The sequence below is a fragment of the Rhinolophus sinicus genome, linkage group LG06 (genome assembly GCF_036562045.2).
Source record: "Rhinolophus sinicus isolate RSC01 linkage group LG06, ASM3656204v1, whole genome shotgun sequence".
Lineage (NCBI taxonomy): Eukaryota > Metazoa > Chordata > Mammalia > Chiroptera > Rhinolophidae > Rhinolophus > Rhinolophus sinicus.
This window is the reverse complement of record NC_133756.1, coordinates 155,911,614-155,934,167: the sequence shown is the minus strand read 5'-3', so window position 1 is coordinate 155,934,167 and position 22,554 is coordinate 155,911,614. Positions and strand designations below refer to the sequence as shown.

Here is a 22,554-nt window from a genome sequence, read left to right as displayed (position 1 = left end):
ACACCCAGCTGATTATCGATAGAAGAACTAGGATTAGAATTAGCCTTGTGTTTGTAATATAATCCTATCCACACTCCTACGCCTCTGAATCTCTGGATCAAAAGGAGCTGTTTTGTGTCCTTTGTACCTACAAATAGTACTCGTATAGATAAGAATTTAGTCAATACATTAGCCGTTCTTGGTTTATCATTGGGATACAAAAATTATCTTTTTTTTCAAAAGTAAATATAATCAGATTCACATGTTTATGCATTTGGCTCAAATCTGGCAACTCCAGCAATCACAGAGATGTAAGAATGGATAAACCAGTCTCAGGAGGAAGTAACTTCAGGGTCAGTAGGGTGTCCTGGAATATTTTGGGTACTTTTATGATCAATTTGTAACACTTTATATGTACTTTTATTATAGCACTTATCACTTTTGGGGAGTTAGTTTGTAGATCCGACTCTCTCTACCCCTTTAAAAAGTCAGGAATTATGTTTTTCATTTTGTACCACCAGTTCCTGGTACAGTTGGTTATGTACAAAACCAGCTAGGAGGAGAACGCGAAGAAGAGGAAACTAACACTGAATACACTCCACATGCCAGGCATTCTGTTAGTAGGGTTCCATATGTCCTTTAATTTCATCTCTGTAAAACAGATACATTGGGTATTACATGGACTGGGTATTTCGTAGACAATGAAACTGAGATTCTCAGGCTGTAAGTAATGTTCACATCCCATCTAAATTGATAATGAGTGAATGACACGTCTGTACAATCGGGATAAAAAGTAAATTCTTGTATTGTATTATACCTTAGGCTCTTCTTCTAAGCAGTTGTATTATAGCTAGAATCTGACACATTTTTTCCTGTTTCTTTTAGGATTCAATCCTATCTGTCTTATTTCTACCAATTACTTTTTCACATCACACCCTAATTGAAATTTTGATTGTGCCATGTATTTTACTAATTAGTAATACCTGTCTGCTTATAATTGCCTGTTTACAACGTTGTGTTTACCACTTCATACTTTTATCCATGATGTGTTCTCCTGCCTGATATAATAGTAGCAGCAGTAGTAGTAGCCCTCATGAATTAGAAAGAGTAGTGTGGGTGTCCCTAAAGCAGGGCTCCAAATCACTGTATATCTTCAGCTATTATTAACAAGCTGTGAGGCATCCTTTAGAGATGAGAAATCTATGTGACAGGGCTTGTTAACATCACATGCCAATGACTGACCAAATGTTTCCTGTATTTTACTTTCTGTTGTTAAGCTTTCTATGTATATCTTAGACAAGGGTGCTTGCAAGATATGACAATGGGTCCTCTGTGGTTTAATGTAATAAAGTATACCATGCAGCAAGCAAGCTGAAATGTGTCCTGGAGTCATAATGTGGTAGCCAGTTAGCAGGGAAATTCCAGTGTCCTACCATACTACTTCGAGATGGATGGCCTCATTCAACCCACTCAAAACCACCAGTTAGTCCAACTTCTTGCACACGGGCTCCTGATCTTTACAGAAAGCTGATAAATGTAAGAGACTCTCTTGACACTTCAGTGTCCATGATAATCATCAAATAGCATTACCTATATTTGCTCATTTTGTCATAGGTGTGTCTCATGATGATTCCCAAATGACTTTAATGGAGAACATATCAGAGGTAACTGAATTCATTCTTGTGGGGTTAACAGATGCCCTAGAGATGCAGCTCCCACTCTTCATAATCTTCTCAGTCATCTACCTCATCACTCTGCTTGGGAACCTTGGGATAATCGTGTTGATTCTGTTGGACTCTCAACTCCACACTCCCATGTACTTTTTTCTCAGTAACCTCTCCCTGGTGGACTGTGTTTATGCCTCAGCTGTCACTCCGAAGGTAATCATGGCATTTCTCACAGGAGATAAGGTCATCTCCTACAATGCATGTGCTGCCCAGATGTTCTTCTTTGCAGCTTTTGCCACTATTGAAAGTTTCCTCCTGGCTTCAATGGCCTTTGACCGCCATGTAGCAGTGTGTAAACCCCTGCATTATACCTCCACTATGACAAGTACTATGTGTGCCTTACTGGTCACTGGCCCCTACATCTGTGGACTCTTGGAATCTTCCATCCATGTTGCCTTCACTTTCCACCTCTTCTTCTGTCATTCCAATGTTATCAATCACTTTTTCTGTGACATTCCCCCACTGCTGGTTCTCTCTTGCTCTGATATCAACACAAATGAGATTGTGCTCTTCACATTGGCAGCATTCAATGTCCTTTTCACTCTCTTGGTTATCTTGACCTCTTACCTGTTCATTTTTATTGCTATCCTGAAGATGCACTCAGTTGAGGGACAGAAGAAGGCTTTCTCCACCTGTGCATCCCACCTAACCACTGTTTCCATCTTCTACGGGACAATCATCTTCATGTACTTACAGCCCAGCTCCAGCCATTCCATGGACACAGACAAAATGGCCTCCGTGTTCTACACCATGATCATCCCCATGCTGAACCCTGTGGTCTACAGCCTGAGGAACAAGGAGGTCAAGAGGGCCTTCAAGAAGGTCATTGGAAAAGCAAAGCCTTCATTGGGTTTTGCCTACTAATTACAAACAGCATGAAAACCCCATGAAACTTCTATTGGGCTTCTAGTGCCTATAAATAATGTTTGAATTTTTATTATTATTTTTATTAAAGTTTATTTGGGTGACAATGTAGTAAAGTTACATAGGTTTCAAGTGTACAATTTTGTAATACATCATCTATATATAACATTGTGTATTCATCACCTAGAGTCAGTTCTCCTTCCACCGCCAATATTTGATCCTGTTTACCCTCACCTGCCACCCCCACCCCTACCTTCTGGTAACCACTAAACTATTGTTGTGTCTATGAGTTTTTGTTTCTTTGTTTGTTTGTCTTGTTCCTTTGTTGCTTTCAGTTTTATATACCACATATCAGTGAAATCATATGATTCTTGACTTTTTCTGTCTGATTTATTTCGCTTAGCATAATAATCTCAAGATCCATCCATGTTGCTGCAAATGGCACTATTTCACCTTTTCTTATGGCAGAATATTTCCATGTTTATATATACCTCATCTTCTTTATCCAATCATCTACCGAAGGACACTTTGGTTGTTTCCATGTTTTGGCCACTGTGAATAATGCTGCAGTGAACATAGGGGTACATATATCTTTACAGATAAATATTTTTGGATTTTTGGGGTAAATACCAAGGAGAGGGATTGTAGGGTCATATGGTAATTCTATTCTTAATTTTTTGAGAAACCTCCACACTGCCTTCCATAGTGACTGCACCAATCTGCATTCCCACCAACAGTATTTGAGGGTTACTTTTGCTCCACAGCCTCTCCAGCACTTGTTATTATTTGTCTTGTTGATGATAGCCATTCTAAAAGATGTTTTCTATTTGTATTACTCTGATGATTAGTGATATTTAGCATGTTTTCATATATCTATTGGTCATTTGTATGCCCTCTTTGGAGAAATTTCTATTCAGGTCCTGTGCCCATTTTTTAATTGGATGGTTTGTTTTTTTGTTGTTGAGTTGTGGAGTTCCTCATATATTTTGGATATTAGCCCCTTATTGGAGGCATTGTTTGCAAAACTATTCTCCCATTCAGTTGGTTGCCTCTTTATTTTGTTGATGGTTTCTTTTGCTGTGCAGAAGATTTTTAGTTTGATATAGTCCCATTCATTTATTTTAGCTTTTACTTGTCTTGCCTTTGAGGTCAAATTCATAAAATCCTCTTTGAACCCAAGGTCCATAAGTTTAGTACCTACATTTTCTTCCATGCAGTTTATTGTTTCAGGTCTTTTGTTTAGGTCTTTGATGGATTTGAGTTAATTTTGGTACACGGTGACAGATAACTGTCTAGTTTTATTCTTTTGCTGATGGTTTTCCAATTCTCCCAGCACCATTTACTGAAGAGGTGCTTTTTCTCCATTGTATGTTTTTGGCTCCATCGTCAAAAATTATCTGTCAATATTTATGTGGGTTTATTTCTGGGTTTTCAATTCTATTCCTTTTATTTGTGTGTCTGTTTTTCTGCCAATAACGTACTGTGTTGATTATTGTTGCTCTGTAGTACAAGCTGAAATGAGGGAGTGTGATACCTCCAGCATTGCTCTTTTTTTTCAGGATTGCTTTGGCTATTCAGGGTCTTTTATGGTTCATACAAAGCTGATGATTTTTTTGTTCTATTTCTTTAAAAAAAATGCCATTGGGATTTTGATGGGGACTGCATTAAATCTGTACATTGCTTTGGGTAATATGCCCATTTTAACTATGTTGATTCTTGCAATCCATAAACACAGATTGTCTTTTCATTTCTGTATTTCTTCAATTTTTTTAAAAAATGCTTTATAGTTTTCAGTGTACAGGTCTTTCACATCCTTGGTTAAGTTTATTCCCAGGTATTTTATTCTTTTTTGTTGCAGTTGCAAAAGGAATTGTTTTTTAAATTTCTTTTTCTGAGATTTCATTGTTAGTATATAGGAATGCAATGGATTTTTGTACATTGATTTTGTAGCCAGCAACTTTATTGTATTCATTTATTGTATCTAATAGCTTTTTGGTGGAGTCTTTAGGGTTTTCTATATATAGCATCATGTCATCTGCAAAGAGTGACAATTTAACTTCTTCATTCCCAATTTGGATGCCTTTTATTTCTTTCTCTTTCCTGATTGCTCTAGCGAGGACTTCCAACACTATGGAAAAGCAGAGGTGATAGGGGACAGCCCTGTCATGTTCCTGAATGTAGAGCAAAGGGCTTCAGTTTTTCACCGTTACTTATGATATTAGCTGAGGGCTTGTCATATATAGCCTTTATTATGTTAAGGTATTTTCCTTCTATACCCATTTTATTAAGTGTTTTAATCACAAATGGATGTTGTATCTTGTCAAATGCTTTTTCTGCATCAATTGATAGAATCATATGATTTTTGTCCTTTATTTTGTTTATGTGGTATATCACATTAATCGATTTCTGTATGTTGACCATCCTTGTGCCCCTGGGATGAACCCCACTTCATCATGATGTATAATCCTTTTAATGCATTATTGTATTCGATTTGCTAGAATTTTGTTTAGCATTTTTGCATCTGTATTCATCAGAGATATTGGTCTGTAGTTTTCTTTTTGTGTGTTATCCTTACCAGGTTTTTGGTATCAGAGTAATGTTGGCCTCATAAAATGAGTTAGGGAGTATTGTCTCTCCTTCAATTTTTTGGAAGATTTTAAGTAGGACAGGTATTAGATCCTGTTTGAAGGTTTGGTAGAATTCACTAATGAAGTCATCTGGTCCCGGATTCTTGCTTTTGGGAAGGTTTTAGAAGACTGATTCAATTTCCTTACTGTTGATCTGTCTATTTAGATTTTCCAGTTCTTCGTGATTCAGCCTAGGGAGGCTATATGATTTAAGAACTTATCCATTTCTTCTAGGTTATTGAATTTGGTGGCAGATAGTCCTTCATAGTGTTCTAGGATGACACTTTGAATTTCTGTGTCATCCGTGGTAACTTCCCCTCTTTCCTTTCTGATTTTGTTTATTTGTCTCTTTTCTTTTTTTATCTTAGTGTATCTAGCCAAGAGTTTGTCGATTTTATTAATTTTTTCAAAGAACCAGTTCTTTCTCGCATTAATTTTTTCTATTGACTTATGTTCTCTATTTCATTTAGTTCTGCTTTGTTTTTTACTATTTTCTTCTTTCTGCTGACTTTGGGTTTCATTTGTTCTTCTTTTTCTAGTTCCTTAAGGTGTAATGTGTGGTTGTTTACCTGGGAATTTTTTTCTTTCTTGAGATAGGCCTATAGTGATATAAATTTCTCTCTTATTACTGCTTTTGCTATGTCCCAATAATTTTGGTATGATGCATTTTCATTCCCATTTGTTTCTATGTATCTTTTGATCTCTCTTATTTCTTCTTTGACCAGTCGTTGTTTAAAAGTATGTTGTTTAATCTCCACATATTTGTGGGTTTTTCCACTTTCTTTTTGTGGTTGATATCCAATTTCAAAGCATTATGATCCAACAATATGCTTGATATGATTTCAATCTTCTTAAATTTGCTGAGGCTAGTTTTATATCCCTATATATGGTTTATCTTGAGAATGTTCCATGTACACTAGAAAAAAATGTACAGTCTGATGTTCTAGGATGAAGTGCTCTATAAATGTCAACTATGTCTCTTTCATCTAATGTGTCATTTAGGGCTGCTATTTCTTTATCCATAGCTGTCAATGATGTATTTAGATCCTCTACTATAATTGTGTTTTGGTCAATTGCTCCCTTTAGTTCTGTTAGTAGTTGCTTGGTATATTTCAGTGCTCCCTGATTGGGGGCATAAATATTGATGACTGTTATGTCTTCTTGTTGTACAGTTCCCTTTATCATTATGAAATGTCCATATTTGTCTCTTGTTACCTTTTTTATCCTGAAGTCTGTTTCACTGATATGAGTATGGCTACACCTGATTTTCTCTGTATACCATTTGCTTGGAGTGTCAATTTCCACCCTTTCGCTTTGTGTCTGTTTGTCTTTGTAGCTGAGATGTGTCTCTTGGAGGCAGCATATGGTTGGGTTTAGTTTTTTGATCCAATCTGCTACTCTGTGCTTTTTTATTGGTGAGTTCAGTCCATTTACATTTAGGGTGATTATTGATATGTGGGGATTTCCTATCATTCTGTCTTTGGTTTTCTGGTAAGACTGTGTCTCCATTGTTTCTTTGCCTTTTTGTTGTTGTCTCTTATTTCTGTGTGGTGGTATTCTATGAATTTTTTCCCTCTGTTTCTTCTTTTATTACATTATATATTTCAATTCTGGATTTCTTTTGAATGGTTACCATTAAGTTTATGTAAAAGAAAGTTTCATATTTAGAGTATTCCATTTTCTTCAGCATGCTTACTTTCTCCATTCCATATTCTGGTTCAGGCCTTTACTCTCCCCCCTTTTATGTTTTGGTTTTCACCAATTATCCCTATTTATGCTGGTCGAATAGCTTCCTTCAGTATTTCTTGTAGTGCAGGTCATGTGTTAGAAAATTCCCTCAGCTTCCGTATGTCTGGAAAGGCCTTTATTCCTCCTTCATATCTAAAGGATATATTTGCAGGATATATTATTCTTGGCTCATAACTTCTCTCTTTCAATAGTTTGAATATTTGATTCTACTCCCTCCTGTATTGTAAAGATTCTGCTGAAAAATCAGATGATAATCTAATGGGCTTTCCTTTGTAGGTTACTGTCTTCTTTTCCCTGGCTGCCTTGAGGATTCTTTCTTTGTTGTTAATTTTTGACAGCTTCAATACAATGTGCCTTGGAGAAGTCCTGTTGGGGTTGAGGTAACTAGGTGTTCTACTTGCTTCTTGGATTTGAGGATCCAGTGCTTTCCACAAATTTGGGAAGGTTTCATCGACTATTTGTTTGAATATATTCTCTGTTCCCTTCTCCCTTTCTTCTCCTTCTGGTATGCCCATTATTCTTATATTGCTCTTTCTGATGGAGTCAGAAAGTTCTTGTAGAGTTCTTTCATTTCTTTCAACTCTGAAGTCTCTCTCTTGTTCATCTGTGTCATTTCCAGATTTCTATCTTTGATGTCACTGATTCTTTCCTCCAACTGATCAACTCTACTACCTAAGCTGGCTATTTCAGTCTTCATTTCTTTTACTGAGTTCTTAATCTCCAGAAATTCTATTTGGTTCTGTTTTAAAATTTCAATCTCGTTGGTAAAATGTTTATTTTAGTCTTTAATTGTGTTTCTGAGTTCATTAAACTGCTTGTCTGTGTTTTTCTTGCATCTCACTGTTTTTCAGAACTGCAATCTTGAATTATGTGTCATTTGTCACATATTTCTATGTCTTTAAGTTCATTTTCTGGAGACTTTTCATTTTGTTTCTGAGCTGCCTTGTTTCCTTGGTTAGTCATGGAATTTAATGAATTATTGTTTCTCTTCCTAGACATCTACAGGAGTGAGTTCTGCAATAGGTTGATAGAAAGAGGTCTTTCTTTTGTTTTTCTGTAGGTGTAGCTAGAATGTTTTATTTTCTCTCCAACTGCAGCCTTTTATTCTCTTTCACAATGTAGTGTTATATTTTCTCTGTACTGTTCTGGCTTCTCACACAATGGGGGATTCCCTGGAAGGCGGGCTTCTCTTCTATGAACAGTTCTCCTGGATCACAGGGTACCGCCTCTGTGGGGGGATATGGAGACCTTCTGAAGTTCCAAAGCTCTTCCTGCACCAGATTCAGAGCTTGTGTGTTTCAGCAGCTCTGTTTACTTTTGCAGGGATTTGCCTAGATAGGAGGTGGTGGAGGCAGAGTGGGTTGTGAGAGGTCACTATGAGCAATGGTGGTGATTACCAGCCCATCTGTCTTGCTTCTTTCATGAGAATTGCTGTGAGTCTGTGGTTCCAGGGCTGCAGTCCTCAGAGTTGTAAATATTCTGTTCTTTCAATCTGATATTGCTATCGTTCTGCTTCTAGCACTGGGAGGGTGGGGGCGGGGTGAGCTCTGGTAGGGTGGGGAGGGGTCGGCTAGGCTTCGTGCCTATGCCTTCCGTCCTCTGCTTGGCAATGAGGGCTTAAACCGGTGTTCTCACTCATCTTCCCTCAGTCTTTGTTCCAAGGTCTCTGCCGTGAGCATTCGGTTCAATTGTGTTATGTGCTGATCCCTCAGGGGGAATTGTGGGCCATAAGGGGAGGGCTAGGAGTCTGAATATTTCCCTCTCCCCTGACTACAGTAGCTCTGGAATGCAGCGAGCTCTGAGCTGTGCGCTCTGAGCTTCGAACTCCAGTCTGCAGCCCACATGTTCGATGTTTCCACACTTCCCCCTTCCCTTCATCCCCACTCACCCAATTTGTCCACTTTTAGATTATGCTAACTGCACATCTCCTAGTCTTGCCTGTATGCCATGCTGGGAGTCCTTTCTGGAATTATAGCTGTTCAATTTGTTCCAGATTTCATGCTGCCATTTCTGTGATGTAATCGTTTACTTTTCAAGTCCTCATGGATGTCAATCCGAATCCCATAATGGAGGATAAATGCTGACAAAAATCTTGTGTAAAATACAGGTTCATCATCAACTTTCTTGAGTACCATGCTCATCTGGTTGTTGTTTATTGCTACTGAAAGTGCTTATTGCAAAATATGAAAGGGATACCAAATAATAAAATATATTTCTGTGGTTTTATATCATACAAAAATTAACCAAACTATGGTAGCAAAAGCTATCAGACTATCATTATATGCTCTCTTGCAATGCCTCTTATTCCCTGTCTTCTGCATATTTTTCATTTATTCTTACAAGCCTACCAATGGATTACCTGCTGGCTTCATGTGCTGTGCCGTGAGCCACAACACAACTGGTTGGTACACCAGTGGCTGCTAGAATATTTGTCTCACCATCACCCTAGACTGGAGAACTGAGCCTTCCCTAATACCTCAGATCTAAGCCACCCAATTCTTCCCTATGTTTCCATTCCAGTGGGTGGTTAGTCTTTTTCAAGTATGTGTTTTATTTTTTCTCAATTATTGCCACAACTTTAAGCCTAGGTGGATAAGAAACTCAGCTATGGACAAGGGGAAGTTATTTGCCTAGAAGTACAATTTGGCATCCACAGTTCAAATGTTGGGTTTTGTTTTTCATGATCTCAGCCCTAATGCTGACAGAGTTAAGATATTTTTAAAAGTATAATGATCTATAGTCCCCAATTTTTATTCTGCATTTTGATAAAAGTTTTAGGAAGTCTCATGCCATTAAATTTCTTGAAACTGTCTTATGCCTTTAGAAGCAACCACCCACCACACCACCTTGAATTCCTCACACCTTACTTACCATTCACTGTGTGACAAAAGTAAAATCTTTGCCTTTATTAGACATCACATTTCAAGAGACCACTGTTCATGAGTTATTGGTTATTTAACTACTGGTTATGAACTATGAGATGAAAAAGAATTAGTCTGTGTCATATATCATACTACTAGATATATTCTCACTGTTTCAGGAGGAAGAAAAACAAAGGAATTGGAGGTCCAGACTGCAGAGAATTGTCACTTGAAATGTAGATGTTAGAGTCTTGGAGACATAAGGAACCATCTGAGAAGACATAAGTGGAATAGTAGCCAAAAGTAAGCACCCCTCCCCCTGCTACTCTAATCTGTACCAACTGAAATTCCACTGGGTTCCCCATTCTTTTCATTATCTTCCTCATAATGAATTGGCAGGTATCCTTACCAAAAAAGAAAAAAAACACCCTCATCATCCCATTAGCATGATTCCCAACTATAACCTTTCACAAAAAGTAAAAATCAGTATCAGTGACCACAGAGACAGAAGAATAAAGGACTGGGGAACTCAAGCATAGTTGATTTGGGGAATGGGAGGTCAGATGTACTGATTAGTTTATTTACAAATAAGCTATATTTCAGCTCTGTGGTATCAGAGAATAGCCCCTGAACCCTGAAAATTTGATGGGTGGACTAAAGAGGGAGAGGGACAGAAAAGAGAGGTAGAGGGAGCCATCCAAACAAATGTCACCAAACCTGAAGTTTCCCTACAGAGCTGGTGGTTCTTGCCCACTTCCCAGGTGCCACTGAAAGCCACCTACTGTCCATTCTTAATGGCAAGAAGATGGATCAGGGTGAAACACCATCACCCCTTGGGAACTGGATTTTACCAATGACTTTTCTTAATGCAACTGTTACTTCTTTTTTTCTCAGAATATAGATCAAGGGGTTAGGCATGGGGATGACCACAGTGTAAAAGACAGACACGATCTTGTTCTCCTCTGAGGGTTTCCTGAGTTACTTCTCTGGTACAAAGAAGAGGACAACAGTGGTGAGTGGTAGCTTCAGGTGGGGAAGGTCTTGGCTTGCCCGCCTGCACACTTCACCCTCAGGATGGCTCTGATGAGGAGCATGTAGTAGACCAAGGTGATTATGACACTGACCAGGAACATCAATTTGGTAAAAATAAAAGAGAGAGAGAGAGAGAGAGAGAGAGAGAGAGAGAGAGAGAAACAATCTCATTTTGTCACACAACTGCAGGTAAACTTCAGCAGGGGTGGGAGATCCCAGAAAGTGATCTGGCTGCTGTCACAGAAGGAGAGGGTGAAGGTGCATGTGGTCACAGGATGGCCCCTGACACCCCACAGACATAGGCCACGGCCAACAAGTCCCTGCAGGTGCCTGGAGTCAGAGCCACGTTGGGTTGCTAATGCCAACAAAGAGGTCGTAGGCCATCACTGGCAGCAGGTAACACCCATGCTGGCACAGGTGGTGAAGAAAAAACCTGGGCAGCACAGCCGCCATGGGAGATGACCATCTTGCCTGTGGTGAGGGTGGCCAGGGTCTCAGGGCTGATGACAGGGTATAGCAGGCATCCAGCAGGGCAACACGGCCCAGGGAAAAGCACTTTGGGGTGTGGAGTTGGGTATACATTTGGATTAGAATAATCACCCCCACGTCCCCCAGAAGAGTGACTAGATAGAAACTCAGAAACATCAGGAGGAGCAGAACTGCCAGTTCAGGGTGATCCGTGAAAGCCGCAGGATGGACTCCATCACAGTGAAGATTTCTTTTGGCCATAGACTCAATGTAGCTAAGCGGCCTGAGGAAGAGACTGGAATTGGAGATTCTAGAAATGAAGGCCTTTGCTATCTTCAGTGACAGGTGTTAGGTGAACATCTCAGATAGTCTCTGCTCAGAGAGAGAAGAAAATGGTTACCATATTACAAACCCACAATTAGCAGTTACTATGGAGAGCTTTCACCTATCTCTGTAACCCTCCTGAAATTGGACCTTGGATTAGTATTTCTTCCAGTTTGCTTGCTTAATGTCTGGGGTTCTCTGTAAGGTCAGAGAACCTTAGACTATCAAGACTGGAAGGGACCCACCTGAAGTCTTTCTATTCCAGAATGTTACCAATAAATTGTCATATAATCCAGGTATACACCAGGGCTGCCTCATCTGGCTTCTGACACTGTGCCAGCATAACTCCAGGCAAGGCCAGTTGCATGGACTGTGGTGCGTGTGGTTCCTGCAGAACCGTCAGATGTAGGGCCCTGTGTTAATCCTTTATGCGATGGTGACTTTCTGGGAACTCTACCTTTGGAAAATTCTCCCTGTTGGGAAAACCACATTCCTCTTTCTGTATCTTCTACACATTGATATTATGTTGAGTATGTCCCCTCTCCCCCAAGGCAAGACAGTGGTAACGCCCACTTTTACCCAATCTCTTCTTCAACGTAAACATTTACGGTTATTTCAACAATTCCTTGTGAGTGATTACATAATCTACTTTTGATCTCCTATAAACAAGGTCATCATGTGTCTTGGATCTCTCTCTTGAGCAACCACGAGAAAAAAATGATTCTGTGGAAACCGTTAGATTTATGGAGCCTTTATTCTGTGTTGGACGTTTCCACATTAACTTAGTGATCCCTTTCAATAATCCTGGAATAGCCATTATGAGTTTCGTTCTTGAAATGCGTTAGCTGAAGATCAGAAAGTTAAAGAGGCTTGTTAAAGAATAAATTGCAAGTGGAGAAGTCAGGATTTAGACCATGGTATCATCATTCCATGACTGTTTCACCATCTTACACTAGTCCTTCTTACCATCTACTTTAATGTTCAGCTTCTGTAGCCAGAAGTGGTTCACAGAAAGAGAGTTTATAGTATTTGGTAAACCAGTTTTCTGTGGAAATCAGATTGATTCTTTACTTTCTGAAAATGGAATGAGTCTTTTGTCAGCTACTGATTGGTCTGGGCTCTGCCCTCTGGGATGATGCCTCTGGGGGGGGGGGAAAGGTATGGAGTCTACCCCCTCAGGGATGCTACTCCATCTCGTATGCTAAGACTCACTGGGAGGCTGGTTGGAGTCAGGGTTAAAGACTCATTTGTGAACTATGCGTTTCTCACTAGCCATAGAACTTCCACAGAACACCAGGGCTGTCTGTCAGTTTTGATCCTGGCATTTCCATGGCTCATAAGGCAAAACCAAAGTTCTGGTATTTCAGACATAGACAGCAGGTTCACCAAGTTTCTAATAATTAACACCTCCAACAAGGTGTGGGCATAGATGCCTATACAATCTATCAACTGGCAGTGGCATGGTCATGGACCCCCCTGGTTTTTCCCATTGCTTTTCTCTCCTTTGATCTGCTTTCTCTGAACTGGACCTAATGGAAACTGAAGATGGAAGGAAGTTCTAGATCACTGAACTTAAAGGGATTCTTGGGACTTAAGAACAGGAGTTTCAACATCTTTCTTCCAGAATATTGCTATTACTGTGATTTTTCTGTGCTCCAACTGTATGCTTCTTTCTGTCCCTCTGTCAAATGAATTTACCATCATTTTTATCTTCTCTGTTTCCTGATAACTCTGATTTGTACACAGTTGTGGCTTATCACCCCATGGAGGTCCATCACCTTTACTTTCATTGAAAAAATGAAAAATTATTTCATTGTTCCTTAATTCTAATACGTTAAAAAGAGAATTTGATTTTTCAAGCTGTCTTTTTTGGGGGGCCAGTCCAAAAGTTAAAAAGATGAAAGTATGTAGCCAGCCTACAGATTAACTGTCTGCTGTTTCCAAAGCTGGCAGCTATGTGATACTAAACATAGCTTTCACGCCTTCAGCTGGGCTGTGAATGGGGCTGGCATAATGACATCTCTTTGAGACCTGTCCTAACTGTTTCCAGATCTCAGTATGGAACTTTGTAGTATAGACATCCTGAATTTGCATTCATATCTATTATTCCGTTCTTTAACTCAGTAGCTTTTCCTTTTTTAGGGATGATTCTCTGTACTTAGTTAGCCAGAGTCTTATCTCCCTTCTTTCCACAGGGATGGAAATTTAGAGACACAGAATCCATGCTTTATGGCATGCTTAAGTAGATCTTCTCCAAGGCCTCTTTTCTTGCTATACCTGTCTCTGAATCATAAGACTGCGAATGTACATTTGTTTGCGGCTCTTAAAAGATTACTTAGAATGTTTCAATACTTGAATTAAACAACCAGAAAACTCAGATTTCTAAACAATCATGAGCTTTATAGACTTATAGCAATATCCCACTGCTTAGTAGAATTTGTGCTGTCATGATTAGCTAATCACAACACCTTTTTTGCTAGAATGGTCATAACCTTTCAGTTTAGCCTTGGACATGTCCCACAACATTTGCATAATTTAGTTCACACAGGCTGAGAGAGACACCATCATGCCCTAATTGACTTTTTATACTTAGAGAGATACATTCTTCAGGTAGCTCTCTCTTGGATGGCAGTAGCTACAACTTGTATCTATTCAAAACATGGATTGTTTCAATGGGACCTCACAATGAGAACATTCCTTGAAACTCTAAGCTATGAGCTGTTGTCTGTTTCTGTGGCCATAAATGTTCCAATGCCCAACATTTGAATGTGGCCTTATGTCAGGGGAGCGTCTGGGTGACTGGTTTCTCTTTCTCTCAAGTGTTGAGGGTCACTGTGTACATAGCCTTCAGGATGGGCTCAGTGAGGACAGAGACACTGAAAATGGAGGCTCACATGCTCCTCTCCACACTTGTTGAAAGTATCCATGAACCTCACCATAGACCCCAGAATTTATAGACACACAGAACCCTGGAGTTGGAAAGGACCCTGGCAACGTAGTTCTGGGATTTTCCATCTCTTCCTCTCAGAGGCTTCAGCCTTCTTCAAGATACCTCAAAGGGACACAGCAGCAGAAAAAAAGGGCGAGGGGGAGCTGAGCATGTGGGGAGCTGCCAACTCAGCCCCAGCTTCACACAAAGCAACAATTCTTTTAACTCCTGTAAACAGCCAGGTGCTTCATTTCATTTTGTTTGGAAAGGGGGCTCAATGTTAAAAAGAGATTTGAATGCACCTGGTCTACTTGTTCTCTTCATTTGGCAGACGAGAGAATTGAAGCCCAGAGAAGTAACCTTTACTGGGCGTGTTAAAATACACTCGGTCGGTGGGACTGAGGATCAGTGTGGCTCTCATTCTCTCAAGGGTCAACAGAGCTGTCTTGTCTGGGACAGGCCTTATGGCTGACGCTGACCTCAATGCCCTCCTCCCATCTCAGCAGTCACAGAGAATAGGGCCCTGTCAGCCCAGCTCCGTGTAGGTTCTGAATAAATATTTATTGAATGACAACTGCACAGAATCTTTTTCAGCTTCCATTTGGCTTCTTAGCCAAGAAAGTGCAAGTACATAAGCATTTGGAATAAGTAAGGTCCTCTCTTTGCTAAACGGGTTTTTTTTTTATCTTGTCACCTCCTACTACTTCACCGACCTTTGAATATCTCTTTACATAACTTCCAAGTTCCTAAACAGGAAAACCGTCTGTTGTGGTTCCTGGAGAAAGAGCCTAATGAATAAGGCTATTTTCCCTAAAGTGATTCTGTACCAGAGAAAGGACGATTGTCTATAAACTGGTGTTCAAAGGTGATATAAGATGGAGGTAAGAGCAGAGTTCTGAAGCCAGATTCCCTGAGCTCAAATCATGGCCTGGCTCCTGTGACATTGGGCAGCTTATTTTAACTTCTCTATGTCTTAGTTTCCCCATTTCTAAGTGGGGACAATAATTGTGCCTACATCATAGGGTTGCTAAGGCATCACATGGTTGTTATATACATAATCGAGTACTTAGAATAGTGTCTGATATAAAATAGGTGCTCTGTAAGTCTTAGCTATTATATTATTATTATTATTATTATTATTATCATTTTGTTATTAAGAGCTAGGACAACAGTTTTTAGGTCCTTTAGATTGTAGCAGTCTCGGTCAGATTACGTAGTAGACTGTGGGTCTATGGTTAAGATGGTTATGTTTCAACATGGAGACAGGGATTTCTTGGGGATCTACAGAGAGCCCTAGAATTTAGCCTGGAACATAACTCAAGACTTGGAAAGATATGACAGGGACTGGGTTGTATTGCTGCCTCTGCAGCATCTTACATTTGCTCATTTTTCTCCTGGTCTTTCCCATTAAAATGACTCAGCCATTTTCTCCATATCTGATTATCATTTGTGAGTCTCATTTCTCAGCTGGTTTCATCCTTTCCCATATTTTTCAGTTTAAATCCTCTAAAGAGGAAGAGATAACTTTATTGGTCCTGATTAATAGTCATTGAATAACTCTAGGACATGCCATGGCTCTCTATTCTGTTCATGCATTGATGGACCCTGGGTCAGGGGCTTATTCTAGTCTGATTACCTGAAGGGCAAGTTCAAGTGCTAGAACAATGGTTACTTAAGCAAAGGACTATGGGTGGGTAAGTTTCTTTCATAATGAGAGTATGACAGAAGTATAGAGGAGATTGAGATCCAGTCTTTTCTTTATTCAAGGGTATAGATATATTCAGTGTCTACATGGGCACATCTACTGCAATATGCTGAACTCCTATCCATTAGAGTTCCATAAACATGGAATCTGCTGAACTTGACGACTAAACTTGAACTAGTCCAAAAAGAGGAATTTATTGCAGGATCCCAATGTGACTTAAGGAATTAGGACAATTACTGTAGCTGTCCCTCAATACAATGGGAAGTAGGGCATGGAACACAGCAGGGCTCTTTCTTAGTCTTTTGCTATAGATTCTCTTTGAATAATTGCTTCATTCTTGTCTCCCTATTGACTTCTCTACCTTGGTCAACCGGGTCTCTTATTCTGAATCTCTCCTAAGTATCCAACTTCATAACGCCCAAGGAAAATTTTTTATTAAACCTAACATGGGTCAGGTTCTTATTTCTGAACCAATCAACTGCAGGCAGGTTGGTGAGCCATTTTGATGGTTGTTCCCATATGGAGGGGCACGGAGGATCAACATCTTATGACATCAAAGATGGATACAGGGGTTCATTGGGTACACCAATATACATTCCATAAAAACACATCCCTTGGTTATCCTTGACTATGTGGGATATAGATACACGCACTTCTCCCCCCAGTTAAATACCCAAGTTCATTTTATTTCTTAGGTGAAAAGGATTGAGTGATTCATCTTCCTCAGTTCATTGTCTTCCACTGTCATTTGTTTGTGATCTATTTCATTTTTTGTCAATGGCCATGGCATTGTGGCAAGGCCCAGGGTTGATATCAGAAAGTTAGGAAAAGGAAAGGGAAAAGAACAATACAAGTCAAGCAACTGATTTGTGCTAGAAGATTTCTTATTCTTCACCTTGTTTAATTTTTACAGTATGCTCTTGAATTAGGTATTGTTATCTTTGTTTTAGACCTGAGGAAATTTGGGACGTGAGAAATCAAACAATTTGCCCTAGGTTTCACAGTGAATTAGTGGGAGAATCAGGATTAAGATGCAAGACTTCAGATGTGGGGTTGAGTTCAGCAATGAAGAAAACATATTCTCCCCCGCAGGGTTTTACAGTCTGGCCCAGGAGTTATAATTACCTTCCACCCTCACCAAGCACACTGCCAGAGAAGATAATATGTGGTTCAACTTTCTCCTTATATCTGCCTTTGCTGTTCCTGGAAATGGGATGCTTGGTAAGAGAGAACTGTTCATGACGCAGGCAATGGGGGTGAGGGAGAGAAACAATGTACCATAACCTTCAGAAACTAGGGAGTTGGCCTTGAGGGCAAATCCCCAAAGGCTTAGTTAATCTTAAAGAGATCAGAGTGGCATTAAAGCAGGAAAAATAAAACCAGTGAGTGATCAAGTAGAAAGGCAATTTGCAAATTCCATTGTTCCAGCATGAGCAAAAAGGAAGACTCCAAGGGGCTGACCTGAGTCCCTAGAATAGTGAAGAAGAAAGCCTGTTTCTCAAACACCTTCTTCCCCTTGACTGTTCAGAAACTCAGTTATTTCTTATACAATACTCCCTGTTTACTGAGATAATCAGTCACTGACCTGTTAAAAGGAAAAAAAAATAAAAAGACTACTTAGCATTATTTACAGGGATCCCTAGATATAACCTTAGACACAAAGAAAAAGGTAGTAGTCATGGGAGCAAAAATAAGAGACAAAATGGCAAACCCAAGTATGGATGCAAAGAGTAATAGGGTAGGAAGAGATAAACTGAAGATACCTTGGGCCTCTGAGATTCTATGTTATAATGTCAGTGTAGTATGAGGCTTCTGGGGGCTAGAGATTGACCGGAGGTGGGAGACGGGGAGAAGAAGAAAGTACCACAGGGTTTCTAGAAAAAAATGTACTGCCTTTACAGTTTTTCTTGTGCGCCTGGTGGCACCTGTCTACCTTCCCTCTGGTTGTGGGCACAGGTTGCATATGGTGCTGGTGTCTGTTAGAATACATTGATCTGGGAAGAAAATGGACTAAAGGAGAGGCCTGCTCACTCAGGTCTACATTTCCTGGCACACCTGCAGTCTACCTGTGACCTTTTTGAAGGCCGCTTTCACATCCTTGTTCCTCAGGCTATAGATCAGAGGGTTCAACATGGGGATGATCACAGTGTAGAAGACAGACACGGCCTTGTCCTCCTCGGGGGATTTGCTGGAGCCAGTCCGCAGATACATGAAGACAAGGGACCCAAAGAAAAGGGCCACAGCGGTGAGGTGGGAGGCACATGTGGAGAAAGTCTTGGCCCTGCCACCTGAAGACTTCACCCTCAAAATGGCCTTGATGATGAGCAGGTAGGAAATCAGGATGACCAAGGCATTGGCCAAAATCACAAAGTTGCCAAAGAAGATAATGATAATTTCACTGCTTGTTGTGTCACTGCAGGCAAGCTTCAGCAGGGGTGGGAGGTCACAGAAGAAGAAGTTGATCTGATTGTTGTCACAGAAGGAGAGGGTGAAGGTGCATGTGGTCCGCAGGATGGCCCCTGACACCCCACAGACATAGGCTCCCACCACTAATGTCCAGCAGATTCTGGGATTCATGGCCACAGTGTAGAGCAGTGGGTTGCTAATAGCAACGTAGCGGTCGTAGGCCATCACTGCCAGCAGGAAGCACTCTGTACCTGCACAAATGGTGAAGAAGAAGAACTGGGCAGCACATTGGCCAAAGGAGATGACCGTCTGGCCTGTGGTCAGTGTGGCCAGGATCTGAGGGGTGATGACTGAGGTGTAGCAGGCATCGAGCAGGGAGAGGTGGCTCAGGAAGAAATACATTGGCGTGTGGAGTTGGACATCCAGTTGGATCAGAATGATCATCCCCACATTCCCCAGAAGGGTGACTAGATAGAAACTTAGAAACACCAGAAAGAGGAGCATCTCCAGCCTGGGGTAGTCAGTGAAGCCCATGAGAATGAACTCGCTCACTGTGGTGAGATTAATCCTGGCCATGGATTTAGTATGGACTTTTGATGAGAATGAAACAAAAATAAGTCCCAGAATTGAAGGACAGCTTCTTCCTCTCTCTGGTAGAAGTTAGGCTTATATTTCTGGGCCAAGTTATAGAGTTTGTTTTTGAGGAGTCCTGTACCTGGCTGATTCTCCTTGGGCACCTGTGTTCTTCTCCTGTAGTTTTAGAGCTGAGTCATGAGTTGGTGTTTCTGATTCAGATGAATTCTGGTTTATATTTGGAAATTTCTGTGAAGATAAGAGACACATAAACTCTCAGATTTGGGAAGAATCTATTCAGCATGTGTTGTAATCCCCACTGGATGCTGGAGTCTCCTCTACTGCTTACTCTCCACGAGGTCATCTGGTTGCTGTGTGAGCCTCCGACTGTGGACAGCTCTACCTGCTAATTCTCTTTTTCAACCAGAACACTCTATCTTGCACACATTGGTTTAGTTTCACCCCTTCTCATGAAAACTTTTCACAAGATGGAAGATGATGAATATGCTCTTTATGTTGACAATGCCTTCATTTTACCTGTTGATATATTTTCCTAGTTATATAATTATTCATGAGGTCAAAATTTGATTAGTCACATTATATTAAAATATGTTGTTTGAGGGTACAAACTTGCAAATAGTAGATATAAGTTCTGTCATCTAATGCACAGTATAGTGATTATAACCAACAATACTGTATTATAAACTTTAAAGTTACTAAGAGAAGATTAGTTCTTAATTATTCTCACCACGAAGAAGACATGATAGTTATGGGACGTGATAAAGGCGGGAGCTTACGTTATGGTGGAAACCATATTGTAATACATAAATGTGTCAAAGCAACACGTTGTACACCTTAAACTCACACAATATTATTGCCAATTGTATCTCATAATATTAATAAAAAGATACCTAAAACTCTTTCTTTCATTTTAATCTTTACCACTTTAATCTTAGGCCCAGGGCTTCCTCCAGCTCTAATCAGGGGTTACTAGTGGGAGTGAGTCAACGACATGTCATATAAAACATGGCCTCCTTGGGCTGTTCCCTCCGCCCAACTCCAGCAGCGTGGTCTGCATGACCTTCAGGCAGTTGTTATTTCCCCCTCCTCCTTCTTTTCCTTTTTCTCCTTCTCCTGCTGTTTTTTCCCTCCCCTCCCCCTCTCCCTCCCCTTGCTTTTCCCCCTCCCTTCCCTCTCCTCCTCCTCCTCCTCCTCCTCCTCCTCCTCCTCTTTTCCTTCCTCCTCCTCCTTCTTCTTCTTCCCAATGAGGAATTTGAATTTCTGGGAGGTGAGTTTGTCCTAGGTCATCATGTTCAACAAGTGGAGGATCTGAGTTCTAAATACTAATGACTTGATGGAAAATCCTGTGCTGTTTGCTATGAATTTGTTTTGCTGCTTTTCTACATTTTACTGCATCTTTGTGATTTATGGAATCAAAGAAATATCTCTGTAGTGCTTCAGACTGCTAGATCCTTCCTACGTTTAAACCATGAGAAATTGTCCTAGTCTATTTTCTGTCCATCTCATGACAAGATCCCAGGGTTCCCTCTGACTTAGGAACAAGACTGTCCAATACACACGGCCAGAGACGAGGAGGCAGATCATCGGGCTGCAGACACACCACACGGGGTTGGTGCCACGTGTGTGCCAGGCCTGCCTCATGTGTTAGCCCCTCCAGCAGGCCCCCAAGGTGGGTACAGGCTTGACTGTTAAAGGATGGCCAAAGTGAGGCTCAGAGAGGTTAAGGAAGTTGCCCCGCTTGCCACACACCTGGGAAGAAATGGAATCAACACTTGAATCTGGGGTTTTCTGACTCCAAATTCTGTGTTCTTTATGCCACAACATGCTGTTCTCTTAGGGGAAGAGAATTCTCCATTCTACAGACCCAAGTCTCCCCTTTGAGAATCATAGCACCTCTAAGATGATTAGGCAAATACTCAACTTCAGTGGGAGAAGAGGATTAAGTTTGATTTAGGAGTTATTTTTGTTTGTTCATGTCGTTTCTCTTTTCTTGTTTTAGGACTAAGATAGACTTAGTTGGGCCATAGCCCTCCTTTGGTATGTTCTTGAGAAAATTGCTTAACCAAATTAGAGTCTCAATTTTCTCAATAATAAAATGGAACATAATAATGATTTTTGGAAACTTAAAATGGATTTTTACCTAATGTGGTAGAGTGTGCTTATTTTACAGAAAGACAATTTCCAGACTATTTCCCAGAAGGAAAAATTTCACAACATAGCTGGTGACACCCAGTTTTGTATGAGCTTATTTAAGACAGGTTTTGGGTTTGCCAGCAGCTTGGACGGGCCCAGAGGAGAGGGCAGCAACAGACTCCCTAAACCGAGAGCAGTTTACAAGAGGGAAAATAAAGGTCTACGGCCAGTAGACATTTTAAGAAGGCCTAAGGACACATGGGCTGACATCCTCACTCGTAAAATGTTTTGATTACAATAATTAATGTAGAAAAATAAGAGATCTCTGGAGGGAGTGAAGAAAGAGAACCCGTCTTACCTGGAGGAACCCTTCAGAGTAGAGATGGCCCCTAAACGTTGTGCTCACTTTAACTGGAACCTTCTCCTGAACTCTTCTTGCTCTTGCTTCCGAAAGTTGAGTTTACTGGGGAGAATGAAGGAGCTCAACAAAATTAACTCTCCTCATCTCCCTGGGATCGAGGTCTCCAAACGTTACTGTCAACATTTACCCAGCTCTTGTCCTGAGTCAGGGAGCACACTGAGCTCTGTAAATGCTTTATTTCATTCTAACTTGACAATAACATTATGAGAGTGGAATATTCATCTTTATTTTACACTTGAAGAAACCAAGCCTTAGAAACATTAAGCATTTTGCCTGAGGTTTCATATCTAGGAAGAGTAGATGTTTAGGTCTTAATCCTGGCTCTTTGACCCCAGGATTGGGGTGCTGAACCGCTGTGTCGTGTTGCCCGTCCTAATACTGGTAGTCATTTATTAAAGCACCTGCTATGTGCCAATCAGGACATTAAACATTCTACATACATTATCTCATAATTCTCACAATGACCGTATGATAGAGGTATTATTTTATCCTGGAGGAAACTAAGACTCTGAATAGTTAAGGGACCTGGCCAGGGTGACATGGTTAGTTAGTGAAAAAGCCCAGATTCTAACCCAGGTCTGTCTTATTTCAAAGCCAAAGCTATAGTACAACATAGATCAATCCCACCTCCAGCATAATTGCAAGAAGTACCATCATTTACAGTCAAGTCTCTTGTCTAAGCAATGCAGTCTAATACTCCATCCTTGCCTCCATGAAATTGTTTATATTTTCTAA

At 40.5% G+C, this 22,554-nt stretch overlaps 2 protein-coding genes and 1 pseudogene across 2 annotated transcripts; 1 reads left to right on the top strand and 2 right to left on the bottom strand.

Moving 5' to 3' along the window:
• Nucleotides 1-1,616: 1,616 nt before the first annotated feature.
• On the top strand, nt 1,617-2,570 carry LOC109439632 (olfactory receptor 5B12). Its single transcript, XM_019719924.2, has one exon. It carries the CDS (start codon nt 1,617-1,619, stop codon nt 2,568-2,570), a length of 954 nt encoding a protein of 317 aa, XP_019575483.2.
• Nucleotides 2,571-10,617: 8,047 nt separating this feature from the next.
• Nucleotides 10,618-11,568, bottom strand: LOC141572346 (olfactory receptor 9I1-like; annotated as a pseudogene).
• A 6,734-nt stretch (nt 11,569-18,302) lies between these two features.
• LOC141572467 (olfactory receptor 9I1) lies at nt 18,303-19,247 on the bottom strand. The gene has a single exon (XM_074337166.1). It carries the CDS (start codon nt 19,245-19,247, stop codon nt 18,303-18,305), a length of 945 nt encoding a protein of 314 aa, XP_074193267.1.
• Between the last annotated feature and the right edge of the window lie 3,307 nt (nt 19,248-22,554).

What these genes read in the sequence shown, in the direction of transcription:
- LOC109439632 (XM_019719924.2), top strand. Translation starts at nt 1,617, where the DNA reads ATGACTTTAATGGAGAACATATCAGAGGTAACTGAATTCATTCTTGTG.
- LOC141572467 (XM_074337166.1), bottom strand. Translation starts at nt 19,247, where the DNA reads ATGGCCAGGATTAATCTCACCACAGTGAGCGAGTTCATTCTCATGGGC.